Here is a 14,897-nt window from a genome sequence, read left to right on the forward strand (position 1 = left end):
CAGGCTGATCTCAGACTCATGGTCTTTCCTGCTTTAGCTTCACATTCATCACTGGGTCACAATGGGAAGTGTACTGATGATGCAGGTGGGCACTAGATAGAGAGAAGACAGGTAGTGGAGTGGAAAATCCCTGTTGTGGGGGCTGGAGGAGGGCCACAGGCTGTATCCAGGGCCTGGGAGTGGTTCTTCATCGATCTGTGACCTTGAAGTACTGAAGGCCAGTCAGGGTGCTAGACATCTAGTCTTGTACTCATGGGACCAGCTCCCAGTGCTTGGGCAAAGCACCGCCTGCCCTGAGCTTCAACTCTGAGGAAGAAGGAGGCTGAGGCATAAGAGTCTGCTCTGAATACATGAAGACTCTGTCCTTAGCCCAGGCTCCTCGCCTTCAGGTACAGAGGCCACTATAGAGCCACTGCAGTCAACACTCTACATGGTGAGACAAGACGCGAGTCCTTGCTAAAATGTGAAGACCTCATCTGCTCACTCAACGATTGCTACACTTGCTGTTTTAATAACCAAGTTTAGGAGATTCAATTAAGATTGGGAGCCTCATTCCTCTTCCAGGGAGGCCTGACAATTGGTGTTTTTCTTTGTGGGAGCCTGATTGGGGCCTTTTGCAGGAGTTTTTTGTACAGCAAGTAGTACAGAGAGAAAAAGAAAAAAAAATCTCAACAACTTCAGTTCAAAGATGTCAATAATAGAGGATTTCTTTTCCCAGTCTCTCTAGAGAAGCTTGTCAACAGAACAGGCATAATCGGGTGGCAGGACCCGCTCAGACAGGGGGACGTGTGTGCCTTTGTTAAGATGGGCTGAATAGGATGTCCCTGCACTCAGACCTGGCCTCCCAGCTAACAAAGGGTCCCTTTGTCACCTCGGGCGCTGAGGTTGCCACAGCAACTCAGGGACACAGACTTAATGTGTAAGTGACATTTCAGATGAGAAGCCGGCATTCAAAAATTCAAATTTCTTTATGGAGAGTGGTTTCCTTCTCTAGATTTCTTTTTTAAAAGAACCACAGAGCAAACAAAAGAAGACATAAGTCAACAATCAATATACAGTCCCGCCAAGAAACAGAGCTTTGTCATTCAGCATGTTTAGTGCCTGCCTTCTGGCTGAGAAATTAAAATGAAATGTCTTGTTGAGGATATTATTGGGAACCATCCTGAGCTGTGGGGTTTCCTTATGCAAATAGTAATTGGATACCACTAAAGAGATTTGAGGGGAAAGCATGTGAATTCTCTCTGGGCACAGGGTACTTTTTCCTTGTCTCTGTCTATTGGATGACCCTGCTCCGATCAGAGGCAAGGACCAATGCTACATGGGGAATGAGGGGAGCAGGGCTTGATTGGAGGGGCTAGTCAGTGAAACCTGAGATCTGCTGCTTGGCATTGGTGCTTTGTTGATTCTTGCTGGGTGAAAGGGGAAGGGAGTTAAGGAAGACAGTGAGGATGGGCTAAAATGGACAGAGGAAATAGGGCCCAGATACAGATATGATTACACAATTGCCATCATCACACAAGAGATATTGTCTCTCAACACCTTATTATGATAATTTAATAGGCAGCTCTGAAAGAGCTCTGAAAGAGATACACACCTGTATATCTACTGCTTGGGATTCCAGATACAAACATTTTACTTTCCTGATTCCCACTGTGTGTTTATCCATCTAGCCAATGAAAGAAGGAAAGAAAGGAAGAAGGAAGAGAAAAGGATGAAAGAAGAGAAAGGTACCACTTACTTTACAATGACATGTACAAATCATACATGTACTGAATTTTGCCCTATGCCTCTGTATCACCTACATCTTTATCAAGATATTAAACATTCACATATAAGGTATGTCTCAGAATATTGGGGTGTCACACAGAAATGAGCACACCAACTTGAAAGGCAAGGCAAAGTGCACCATCAGCCCCCCAAAAATCTGGCAAACAAGCACACAGATCAGGCAGGCTGTTCCCTTTTTATCCCTAACCCAGTAGGCCCCGCCCATCTGCTCCCATTGGCTTAGCTTAGGTTCACAATTTGCAAAAGGATGTGGCTTAATTAACAGAAATAGGATGTAACTAAAATTCAAGTAGCTTGTAACTGAATGTCTTAGCAGGAAAAGGATGTAACTAAGCTTTAATCAAGTGCCAAGCCACCTGGCCAAAGCAGGAACTCTTCAGCAAAACAATTCTCTTAAGACTGACACAAAGGAAGCAGGCTGCTTTGGTAGAAAAGGTGGCTTTTCTTACAGATATCACCAGAAAGTTCCCTCATGCTCCTTCCCATTTTGTTCCTCACTTTTCAATTACTATAGTAAGAAAATAATTTTCCTACTTTGTTTCCTAGTCTTAATGGGCACTTCTTTTACTTTTTATCCACCCAATTTGTTCTTTTGGTCAGGCAGGACCTTCTCTCTCCCTGGGACTGAGTTCATGACTTCATGAGATGGATCCATGGGATCTGGGTTTAGATCTGAGGTCCAGTGATTTTTTTTTTGGAGGGGGGGTTAGAGGGGAGTTGGAAGGTGGGGGAAGAGGGAAAATCACTGAACATTTTTTTACTTTCATGACCTGTAAATTGGGGATGGTGACATTAACATCAAGCTCTCAGATTTGTTGGGTGGGTTTCATGGGAGCATCTGCCAAACCCTTAGTACACAGAAAGTACCCACTGTTAAGACCAGGTTAAATTAAACAAATTGAGTATTAATTAGATTAAGGAAGAAGGAAATTTAAGTGGGATAATTAAGTCCCAGGACCTAAAAATAATAAGTGCAAACTTCAGAAAAGGGAAACAAAACTGGCTTGACATTTACCAATGTCCCAATGTCTGTTTTTTGGTGATTGTGCTTGCTCAAAAAATATACTAAAACATGGAACTTGACCCTTGCAGTTATCTTTTACTGATTAATAAGAATAAGGCCAAACTTGAAAGGTGGGCTCTTCCTTTAGAAGAAAACTAAAACCCAAAAACTGGGAGCAAAGGGAAGATTAAGGATGAGAAGTTTGTCTTAATTATTGAAATTGTAATTGCCATTTATAATTATTAACTGCCTAGCTGCTATCTCTGCTTCTGTAACTGGCTTCCTTACTGATTGTGAAATCACCACTGACCACCTGCAAGTGGCCTCTGTGGTTTTTGCTTTATATTCCCTGAGCTATTTGAGTTTGGGGCTGGTCTTCATTGTCTCAATAGTGGAGTTCAGTTGCCGTGGCTAATAAAGGTTCTTTGCCCGATGGACTGAGTGTTGGTGACTCCTTTTGCCCACCAGCCCTGGGAAGTTGGAATACTTCACTCATCATGCATACTTATCTCCAGGGAGCCTGCAGTCCAGCGGTGGCTGTCCTGTCTCAGGCCCATTAAGCACAGCAGCTTAATTCACTCACAGTTGAATTTCCTTTCCTTAGTGAGAATTAACCAACATTTGTCAAACTCTTTCTAAGTCCAGCTACTTTACACATATTGTTTTTGTTTTTCTTCAAACAACCATGTTTTACCCACCACTGTGGTCATTAAGAGCCCCACTTTAATGATAATGATTTGGGGCCAGAAGATTTATTGCTCTGGATTTCCCTAGGCCCAAGAAGATTTGGAGGAGAGATTTTTGTTATTATGTTCTTGTCCTGGGAGGTGTGTGTGTGTGTGGGGGGGGTCCCTCTAAGATGCACCTGTTTGTAACCTGTAAGCAGCTGGAAATTGGTTGTTACTGTAGGGCTTTGCTAAATATCTTCTTCAAGGATTAGATATCTCTCAGGATTTGGGGATGTGGCATAGGAATATGGACACCAACTGGAAAGGAACTCTGCAATGCAAAGTTTACTTCTGCAGAAGGCTGCACCCTCAGCCAGAGAATCTGGCAAGCAAACACAGAGCAGGCAGGCAGCTCCCTTTTTATTTCTAACCCAGCCGGCCCCGCCCCTCTGTTGGGATTGGCTGAGCTCAGGTTCACAATCTGTAAAAGGATATAGGTTTGATTAACATGAATAAAATGTAACTAAAATTCAAAAAGCTTGTTAACAGGATGTCTTAATTAAAATGCAACTGGAAAAGGATGTAACTAAAAGTAAATTAAGAACCAGGCCACCTAGACAAAGCAGGAACTTTTCAGAAAATCAATTCTCACAAGATTGACACAAAGGAAACAACCTACTTTGATAGAAAAGATGGCTTGTGTGTGTGTGTGTGTGTGGGGGGGGGGGGGTTACAGGTCCTGGGGATGGAATGCAGGGTCTGGGTGCTATCTCTGAGCTTCTTTTGCTCAAGACCAGTGCTCTGCCACTCGAGCCACAGCTTCACTTCCAGCTTTTCGGTAGTTTGTTGGAGACAGAAAGTCTCAAAGACTTTCCTGCCTAGGTTGGCTTGGAACTATGATCCTCAGATCTCAGCCTCCTAAGTAGGTTGGATTACAGACCCAAAGGCAAGACATAGCAGCCGGAACTGCCTTTATTCTTTTTTTTTTTGCCAGAGTTCATAAATCATTGAGTCCCCTGCAGGTGAGAAAAATATGAGGCCAGAGAGGTGTCTGCAAACAAAGTAGAATACTGTTATCTTCAGAAAGGAGAAACTTAGCAGATATCCTTATGTGGAAATGAAGAGCCTTAAGATCACAAATTCCTGAGTCCAGACATGCCACACTGTTCAGCTAACTGAAGATGAACCTGAAGTCAGGACCAAGGAGCACCCAACTCCTTTACCTGCCTCTTATTCATTCTACATTGCCCTACTTAGTGACATCTCCCTCAGAAAGACCTGTCTATTCTCTTTCTACTTTGTCTTCACCTCTAGTATGTTTATCAGGATGTATTTAATTGATTTGCCTATCTCCACTACTCAGTTGTGAGCACCAATTATATCTCAGTTGTAGTTAAATTTCTCTCCCCTAGCATGTGCTCAGGAATACCTTTTTTTTTGGTCAGTTGTGGGGCTTGAACTCTGAGCCTGGGCGCTGTCCCTCTGTTCTTCAGCTCAGGGCAAGTGCTCTACCACTTTGAGCCACAGAGCCACTTCCATTTTCTGGTGGTTTTGCGGACTTTCCTTCCTGGGCTGGCTTTGAACCGCAATCCTCAGATCTCAGCTTCCTGAGTAGCTAGGATTACTGGCACCTGGCTCTCAGGAATATTTTTTTAATAGATAAATTTAGCTAATACTTGTCAAATACTTTATAAAGTCCAACTATTTCATACATATTATCTTTGACTTTTAATATTCATGTTTTTACCCCATTATAGAAAATTTAAGAGAGAATTATATTATAGAAGATAGAAATACAGAATAAAATATGGTCTTTGAGAATGCTTGGTTAAGAAAAGGGGGAAAAAGCAGAGATAATAGACAGATCTCAAACTTACAAAGTATCTTTATGCCAACACACTTGAAAATTTCAGGAAAATTACAAACTGTGGAGAAGTAGAAAATATTCAAGTCTATGGAATAAAATATACAATGTGATACTTCAATTACAACTTAATAAGTTGAATCAATTGTCAATTCTTCCTAAATTAAGCAAACTTCATTAAGTAAAATTCTTTTCCCAGTTCACTAAGTAAAATGTAATCTCTAATTCACAAAGCAGTTTGGCAGTAGTGGTGCAAAAGAATTTTTGATCAATTTTAGTTATTAACATGGCTGCAGTTCTAATTTAGTATCATATTAAATATAATTTATGATCAAATAGAAGCACCAATAACTACCTCAGGAATTCAAGGATGGTTCAGCATGACTATTATCTATGAATGCAAACTGATACATGATATTCATAGATCAGACAATAAAACCCAGATGGTTATTTCAGTAAATGCCATGCATGAAAGCATTTTAAACTGTATCTAATCTATGCTAGAATAAATCCCTTACTAGATTAGGAATTTAAAAAAACCTTGCTAATTCATCAAATATCACTTACAATTAGTATATTCCTTAATGGCCAAATGGTGAAATAGAAGAGGTGCTTCATTAAAGTGAAGACAGGCAATAATACCTAATACCACCAGTTCTATGTAACACTGATTCTAGAGGTGCTGGATAATGCAATAAGAAAAGATAAAGATTAATAACAATGCATTGCACACATGAAAATAGTAAAAAGAATATATCTTAATGTTCTCACTACAAGTGGAAAGAATGTGAGATGGACATGCTAATTAGTTCAGCTTCATTTAATCATAAATACATATACATATAAATATATATATATATATAACACAGTTCATTGCAAATTGAAAATGCATACAATTTTTATGCATTTTATTTGAGTAAAGCTGAGGTTGAGAAAATAAAGTAAGAAATGATAAACCGGGCTGGGAAGATGGCTCAGTGGTAGAGCGCTTGCCTTGCATGCCTGAGGCCCTGGGTTCGATTCCTCAGCACCACATAAGCAAAAAGAAAAAAGCCAGAAGTGGTGCTGTGGCTCAAGTGGTAGAGCGTTAGCCTTGAGCTGAAGAGCTGAGGGACAGCGCCCAGGCCCAGAGTTCAGGCCCCACGACCGGACCCAAAAAAAAAAAAAAAAAGAAATGATAAACCAATTAAGAAAGGACACAATAAATCTCTCTTGAGATAACATGGTATTCTGTGGAGAAAATAAAAGAGAATATGCAGAAAAAATGTTAGACCAAATAACAATGTGGTAAGACTTTTGGATACAAGATAAAAATCCAAAACTTTATTAGTATCTTTATGCAGACACACACTATGTATGCACATACACAGATATTTAAGTATATTTTTAATCAAGTATTTCAATTCTTCCAAGTTAATTCACTAATGAAATATAGTTCTAACGAAAGCACTGAATTATAAGGAAAATTAGATACAGAGAGGTGTAGTGGTTATTGGTGGGGACCCTGGTAGTAAATCCTGGCGACACCACATAGCAACCACAGCTCAGTTACTTAGCCACATTGTGCTCCTGTTTCTCCACTTGTAAAAACAGGGACAATAGTTGTATCTTCCCCACGTGGGAAGACACAATGCTCAGCAGATTGCTCTCACACATCTGGCACTCAGTAATTCTTAACTGTTAGCAGCACTTCCTTTTGTTCCCTCTAGAGAGCAACGTGTGGTAATTTCTTTTCTTATTTGTGTCTCAGTAACATTTTTAGCTGTCCTGATTTCTCTCCCTATGCAACCAGCACATGGCAATATACACAGGTGGACGTTGCCACCCAGATGCAGAGGTGGAAACTTAGGTGCAGAGACTAGGCTGAGGTCAAACAGGAAGCAGCGCTCAAGACTTGAAGCCAGAGCCTCTGACAGCTCATCTTGTGTTCTGTGCAGAACTCCACTAAACAAATCACCTGTGCCGAAGTCTCTGACACAGAGATGGGTGCATCTCATCTTCTGCCTAGTCGATACTGTGAGTGGAAGTTGTAGGCTGACTTGGCCAGCTGTCAGAACTAGTAGACACATTGGAGTGTTGTTGCCTGGGGCAGGGAGGGCAGGGCAAGAAGTGTGTGTGTGTGTGTGCAATTGTGAGGGTGTCAGGAAAGCCCAGCTGCTGCACTCAGACAATAAGCACCCACTCTCATCAAGTTCCAGAGACAGTCAGGTGCACACACAGAGCAAGTATCTGAGGAAGGCTGAGTTCTGCTCTGTGATTAGGCAGACCTGGGCCTTGTTGCAGACTACTGTAGGGATGCTGTTCACTGCTCACAACCTCACGCCTTCGTGTAGCACAACCTCTGCCAGTTCCTGCATCCCCCTGCCACAGGGATTTTTCTGTTGCCGGAATCCATCTGCCTACTAGACAATTGTTTAGGAATGAATGTGCTCGGGGAATATCATCCAACCAGGCTGGAGGAGATTTGGTGAGTAAAGATGCTCACTCTTTGCCCCTCAAGTGGGATAATTGTGAGCGAGGTACATGTGCTATAGTGCGTTCCAGAATTCTTCAGCGGAGTTCAGCTGTCCACATTGGCCATTTGTTTGTTAGGGTGCCTATTATGGGTGTTCCTCTTTTCCATCTCTCTTCCCACTTCCTTTTTGTGAATCATAGGATTGCTACCTGATAAAATACTTGTACTTGAATCCTTGTCTTGGTGTTGGCTTTTGGAAGGCCCCAGCTAAGACAGGTGAGCTTCTCCTTATGGATTTCTACACTGTTCACCCCAGGTCAGCATAATGTAAGACACCAAACTTCCTTTCTGGGAAGGAAAAGATAGAGACAAGTATTGAAATGTGACTTCATGCACTGTGAAGAGTGAAAGAAGCTTTCCAGAGCCTCTCCCACCAAAACTTCTTTTATTGGGGTTTTCACACACCGGTCACTAGCCACCTGCCCCAATCACCCAGGGCCATGTATCAAATGACTAGGAATAGACCATACCCCCAGATCTGCTGACACTAGGCAAATTAGGCAATCCTAAACCTTCTTATATTGCTTGCCTTATATTCCTTCCCAGGGAAACCACTCTTCTCCATCTGCCTCCTGACTGATCCCAGTGACCCCCATGACATAGTGTGCCCTTTCCTCTTGGGGAGTGTGAATAGTAAACTACCTGTTCAATGTCAGTCATCTATCACTCCATTGGCTTTACATATCTAAATAATAACTGAACATATGAAGCAGAAAGCTGGAGGATACACAAGCAAACATCCTGAGTGCCCAAACTGGGTTATTTCTTCAGGCAGGGGATGTCTAAGATGGCATTGAATCAGCTTGTCCACTGGCTAAGACCTGAGTCTCTTCCCTTGCAGAGATTCAGGCTGAGGTCAAGGGGAAGAGAAAAGATGGAGGAGTACCTATCCTGACTTGTAAATCACAAAGTTGTATTGGCAACACACACAAAGCACAGTAATAATTTATAATAGTATTGAAAACAAAAAAATAATCAGCCTTAAATCTAACAAAGGGTATGCCAGATTTCTAGCTACAAAACATAGCTGAGAGAACTTGTTAAAAATCCTAAATGAGATGGGCATACCATGTTCATGGATAAGAAGATTTATCATTGAAGTGCCAATTTTTATCCAAGTTGATCTAAAGATTACACCTAAAGATACCAAGCAAAATCCCAGCAGGCTCGTGTGTGTGTAAATAAATGAATTGGTTTTCAGATTTCTGTGCAAGTACAGAGGTCAATAGCCAAGGAGCTTTGACAAACAAAGTTGAGGGACTTATTCTATGAGACATTAAGACACTAAAAAGTTTTAGTCATTGTGATAGTATGATCATTGCACAACACAGGACATGTACATGCAGTTGATTTATGGATAGCACAGCAGTAGGGTGTGTGTGTGTTTGTGTGTACATATGTGTGGTCTTTTCAATAAGTAGTGTCTGGTCAGTTGGAAACAGAAGAAAAGAGAAGGGCTGCTGGGAAATTCCTTTTTGAAAAGATGAGCCACTGCATTTCTAGCAACCATGACTACTAAAATGTACTTTGAAGTTCTTTCCTTTCTGAGCTATAATTTCCCCTCTGTTGTTCCCAAACGTGCAGGGCAAGCCTGTTTCCCACACTTATCCTGTGCTCCTGGGCTTTTGTGCTTACAAATGATGCCAGCTCTAGGACCAGGAGCAGGGAAGCCCAAGCAGCAATTGGGAGCTAAGTTCCAAGCTGCCTCCTGAGTCATCAAGGAAACTCAAGCCTTCTCAAATACCATAGCACATCCTACCACCGCATTCTGGCTATCCCATTCTGGTTCATTACTGCCTCCTGGCCTTTCCCATGGAGGTCTCAAGGGTATTCCAGAGGCTCTGGAAATCTCCCGGAGCCAGGAGCCTAGAATCCAGAGAACAGAGGGTAGGACATGAGGGAATTGAGAATGCTAGTGTACTTTCTTGGATTGAAAGGGGAGGAGCAAAGTGAGGAATTTGGGGGCCTTTTTCTTTTCTTTTCATAGGGGGCACGTCTACCTTGCAGTCACTTCTCTGGCCTGCCACCAGAACTATTCCATTTCCTCCCCTTTCTCATTCCAGGGCATCTTGAGTGGAGGCAGATTCCAGACCCACACCCTGCTTGGGGCTCTGGATCTTTAGCTCCCGCCCTCCCCTCCCCGCCATTAAAGGGGACAGGGTGCTTCACCTCTCCTAAGCCCTTTGTCTCTTTTAGAAGCAGTGGAGCCTGCTCGCACGGCCCAAATCCTTGCCTCAGTTTCTCCACAAGTAAAACTACTAAAGTTTATGCGCGCCCCTCTAGCCTTAACTCAGGAACGACACGCCCAAATCAGCTTGGGGCACTGGGCCGGCTCTTACCCACTTCACCCTCGTAAGGCAGAACAGGTCTGGGGAAGTGTTTCTGTCTTCACCTTCTTCCCACCCCACCCCGCGTGTGGGGGTTAGCGCCGTCCCCACATTGAACGGGGTGAAGAACGTCCCACTTTTAGAGAGGGATGTACCGGCTTCTCCTCCCCCCTCGCCACTGGGAGTGAAAGGGATGGCAGGGAAGGGGCGTCTACCCGTTGCCCACCCTCTGGGGCTAAGGGGGCTTGGGTGGCCACTGCACCGGGGTGAAAGACCTCTGCAGCGGGCCGGGGCCCCTGCCCTCGGGAGCGCCGGAGGCCGGAACAATAGCGCGCGGGCGGGCGGGGCGGGGCGGGGTCCTCGGCGGGGCCCCGCCCCCGGCCCGCCCCCCGCGCTCGCACAAGCGCTCGCACTGGGCTCCCACCGCCGCCCGCCCAGGCACTGCCCGCGGGAGCCGCCGCCGCCGCGCCCGCCATGGACGTCCGCCTGTACCCCTCGGCGCCCGCGGTGGGCGCACGGCCCGGGCCCGAGCCGGCCGGCCTGGCGCACCTGGACTACTATCACTGCGGCAAGGTAGGCGCGAGGGGGTGTGCGGGGAGCGGGCGAGGCGGGGCCCGCGCCTCGGGGGACACCCAACCCCCCCGCCCTGCCGGCCAGGGTCTGAAACCAGCGTCCCGGGCCAGAGAGTGCGGGGCGCGGGCACTTTGGGGGACGCACCCGAGGGTGACGCACGCATAACCCCGCCGACGGGCACGTGCCGCTCCCCCTCCCTCCCCTCCCACACCCTCGCGGTCACCCACGCGGGGTTCGGATTACAGACAGAAGTCACCCGACCGCCGCCGTGACACCCTCGCCCACGCCGCACACTCCTCCCCGAGCCGACGCGCGGGGCGACCCGCTGTCACACCGACAGCCGCGCACCGTCCCGCACCAGGCAGCCTCGCGGTCATTTCGACACAGGGACACGCGGCCGCTCCCCCACGTGCGGCCTTGCACCAGCGCGCACCTGCGGGGCACACCCGCGTCTGCTCACGCTCCGTCCAACTGGGGACGGTCACGCACAAAGAAGTCGCTCCGACCGTCCCAAGGCTCGCGCTCACAAAGACGCACCCAAGCGCGCACTGTCCACGCACCCGGCCACCCCTGGAGGGCCGTGGTCGCACACCGGGGACATCCACAAGGGCTGCGCACACTCGTCACCCTCGCCCGCACCTCACCCACACTCGTGTGCGCGCCGGTCGGGGCTTTTAACTTCACGGCGCGCTAATTGGGCGGTTTACTAATTGGCCATCCCGGCCCCGCGGCGCTTCGGATTCCGCGCTGGCCATGGCCTTAAATCAAGACCGGTTCCCTCCCGGGAGCGGGGAGCGGGCGAGCATCCCTCCAGGCTGGGGCTCCCGCAATTGGCTTACCTCCCCCCTCCCCACTTGCCCACGATCGCCGCCTCCCCGCAACGCAGCTCCGTCCGAGCTGCGCGGCGCCCTGCGCGCGTCCTTGCGCTCCAGCTCCCACTCGGGACCCGAGGCGTCGGCTCCCCGCTCCCCGCTGAGGCTGCTGAGCCCGGCAGCAGGGAAGGGATGGTTTAGGAACCACGCTCGGCCCTCCGCCTCCTCTTACCCTCCCGGGGAGGCAACTTTCAAACTTAGTTGGGAAACCAGACGGTCTGTGCGTCGGGCGGGTCGGTGCGTGATCCGGGGCCAGCCGGAGCCGAGCGCGGCTCTTCGTCACTCGGAGCCCGGATTGAACCGCTCGTGTGGGTTCCCTCCGCGGCCCCGGCGCAGACGCGCGGGCTTCGCAGCGAGGTGAGTGCGCGTCGGGCGGTTGGATCAGAGACCCTCTCAGGGTCTGTCCCCTTCCCACTGGTTCCTTCCTTAGTCCCTGCGGTTGGGGTGCTGCGGGAGAGCGGGGAGGGGGGAGCGGAGTGAGTGTCCGGCGCCCCACCACCGTAGATCGCTGGGCCCTGGGGCTGGGCCTCCCTAAGTGCGTGGCGAGGCCCTAGGGGAGCTGCGTACGTGCGTGCCCGGCGAGGGGAGGGCATGGGGAGAGGCCGGACCACCGCGGCCTGGGTGGCCCCGGGGAGGGGGGCAGGTTGTCAGGAGTCTGCTGATGATGATCTTTTGTCCAGTGTCCAGCAAAGTTAGCAGCCCGAGAGCGGGGGGATGGTACCCTTGAAATAAGGCGGGGACGCGCGTGCTTCATTCTGAAGGAGAGAAAGCAGATTGAAAGTAGCCAATGGAGTTTCCAGGAAGGAGGAGATTGGTTGGGGGGAACGGGGGGGGGGGGGCAGCTGTTCATCTTCGATCTTTGGCCTTGTTGTGTTTGAAAACATCAAGTGGGCAAGGTAGTTTTGAGTCTCCATTTTTGGGGGGGAGGGGGCCTGCATTGGGATTTGTGATTTAAAAGCCGGGAAGGGCAGAGGGGTAAGGGGCTTAACTCAGAGCATTCTTTTTGGGGTGATGTTTCTGTAAACCCTACCAGAGTTGGGGCTGTCCCACCAAGCCTTTGAGGGTGGCAGGACTCTGTCCAGGCCCTTGCTTTATTCTGAAGCTTTGCAAACCTCTGACTCAGCACCAGAACCACCGGAAAAGCTGCAGGGAGGGCCTGGGAGGGGAGGGCTTGAGAAAGAAGCCCGGGACTCAACTGTGGTTTCTGTCTGTGATCCAGGACCTCTGGCCCATCCAGGACCCTTAGCTGAGGATGTGTTCAGAGTAGGGGGGGCCCAGTTGGACCCTCCAGGATGTGTACAAGGAAGGTCTGACCTTGTGCTTTTGAATAAGGGCTCTGTTGCTCAGTCCTTCAGCCTCCCAGGGATTAGGAGGGAGAGGGGGTGGGGAGCCATTGGCTCAGCTGGGAGCCACATCTTGCAGGTTGCAGTTAACAAGTGGTCTTCAGTGGTGATGGTTCTGGGGCTCCATTGAGGAGGAAAACGCTTAGGCTCTACCTTTACAACTGGATGCTTCAGAGCTACAGGGGAAACTGAGGTCCAAGATACAGATATACACTTGGGACTCTTTTCCTGAAGACCAGCCAACAGGCTTATCTCACAGGACCCAGGCCTTGGCACAAGGGCAAGCATGTCACCAGGTGGTTGGAGCAGCCATGGGGCAGTTGACCTGGAAGGGCCTTTGGCGCTGGTCCCCTTGGCGACCATCCCCTTGGCGACAGTCCCCTTAGCAATCCTCTACAAAGAGATTCCCAGCCTCTTTATACCAAAGTCATGAGCAGGGGTTGTTCTTTGGGTGTCTTTTGTCTGAGAAAATACACAATGACCAAAAGCTTCTGTGGTTTTATTTTTGCCTTGAAATAGGCATGCATTCTTAAAAATTAATTACAATAACATTAGCCTGCATTGGAAAAATTGCTTATCAGCTCTGAGGCAGGCGTGTTATTTAGTGTACTAACAGTGTTTGGTGGACATAGGGGCTTGTGTTCCAGTGGCTCCTAGCATCTGGGGTTCCATGATGGTATCCATTGTTCCCCTTCCTTCTTTGCTTCATAAATGCAGAAACTGAGTCAAGGAGCAGTATACTCACAGATTGTATAGCAACTGAAGAGCAGAGCCACGGCCTGAACCCACATTTTTAAACTTTGCACAGAGCACTAATTTGATTTTCCTGTCATACTTTAGGGATTTGGAACTGTGACCTCCATCTTAGGAAAACTATGACTGTCCTTAGTGTAGATTTTGGCAAGATACTCTACCAGGCTGGGGGTGGAGGTTGCAGGGAGCTTCCATTCAACTTTGGCAGACTTTTGCCCGTCATTGGAATTGGGTGTGTAGCTCATTTCACATTTCCATTTGTAGCTCTGTGTCTCAGGACAAATGATATTTAGCTCAATTTTTAAATTGAGGTATGCCAATACAATGAAATGCAGATTTTAAGTATTCATTGCCAGGAATTTTGACAAATACAAACGTCCGTGCAACCAGCAATCCAATCTCAATACAGATTATTTCCATCATCCCAGAATCTCCCTGGTGCCCTTTCCCAGTGAGCCCCCTAGCCCCTCCCTCCCTGGGCAACTTCTTACTTTCTTAGCTTTCTATTACCAATGCTTTACTTAATGTACATGAATTGTATGTTAACTTCACATTAGCATGAACGTTTTTATATCTTCAGCTTGTCTTCAAGATTCATCTGTGTTGTATGTGCATGTGTATGATTGTGTGGTTTGTCCATTTTCATTCCTGAGTTGTATTATGTTGTATGAATGTAGCATTATTGGTTTGTCTATGCACCTGCTTAGTGGTATTTAGATTTGCTTCCAGGCTGCAGAGGATAGGAATAAAGTTGCTGTGAAAATCTGATGGAAGTTTGTGGGCAGGACAAATTGTTTAATATCACTGAGTTTTGACAGCCCCCCCTCCCCCCAGCCAGGATAATACTTAACTCTGGGGTTCAGCAGAGTTACGCTAAGGAATGTAGCTAGGACAGGGCTTGGTAGGTACCCTGCTGCTAATCAAATAACAGTTGTATAAACCATCTGAGAGGTTTGACATCTCCCAGGTTGGAACATCCTCAAGGCCAACCTGAGACCACCTTTCCCAGGCAGAGCTTGATTGCTGGCAGCGCTCTCTCTCCCTTTCTTTCTCTCTCCCTCCATCTCTCCCTTTCTCTCTCTCTCCCTCACTCCCCCCCCCCATCCTTGCCCAAGAATAGTGTGAAGTATGTCATGTTCTGACAGTCATCATTCAATGGACCAATACTTACTGAACACATCTTTGTGCTGG

The 14,897-nt window shown here is 47.4% G+C and overlaps 1 protein-coding gene across 2 annotated transcripts in view; it reads left to right on the plus strand.

Annotated features, from left to right (window-relative positions):
* The first annotated feature begins 10,605 nt into the window (after positions 1-10,605).
* Positions 10,606-14,897, plus strand: part of Tox2 (TOX high mobility group box family member 2) — a 107,100-nt gene continuing 102,808 nt past the window's right edge. For both annotated transcript variants that reach the window (XM_042694551.1, XM_042694552.1), the window contains exon 1: positions 10,606-10,738. In XM_042694551.1, the coding sequence (XP_042550485.1) occupies positions 10,640-10,738 (99 nt within the window). In that variant the 5' untranslated portion in view covers positions 10,606-10,639. The remainder of the gene's footprint in view (positions 10,739-14,897) is intronic.

The sequence above is a fragment of the Dipodomys spectabilis genome, unplaced genomic scaffold (assembly GCF_019054845.1).
Source record: "Dipodomys spectabilis isolate Male_0828 unplaced genomic scaffold, ASM1905484v1 ptg000175l, whole genome shotgun sequence".
Classification (NCBI taxonomy): domain Eukaryota; kingdom Metazoa; phylum Chordata; class Mammalia; order Rodentia; family Heteromyidae; genus Dipodomys; species Dipodomys spectabilis.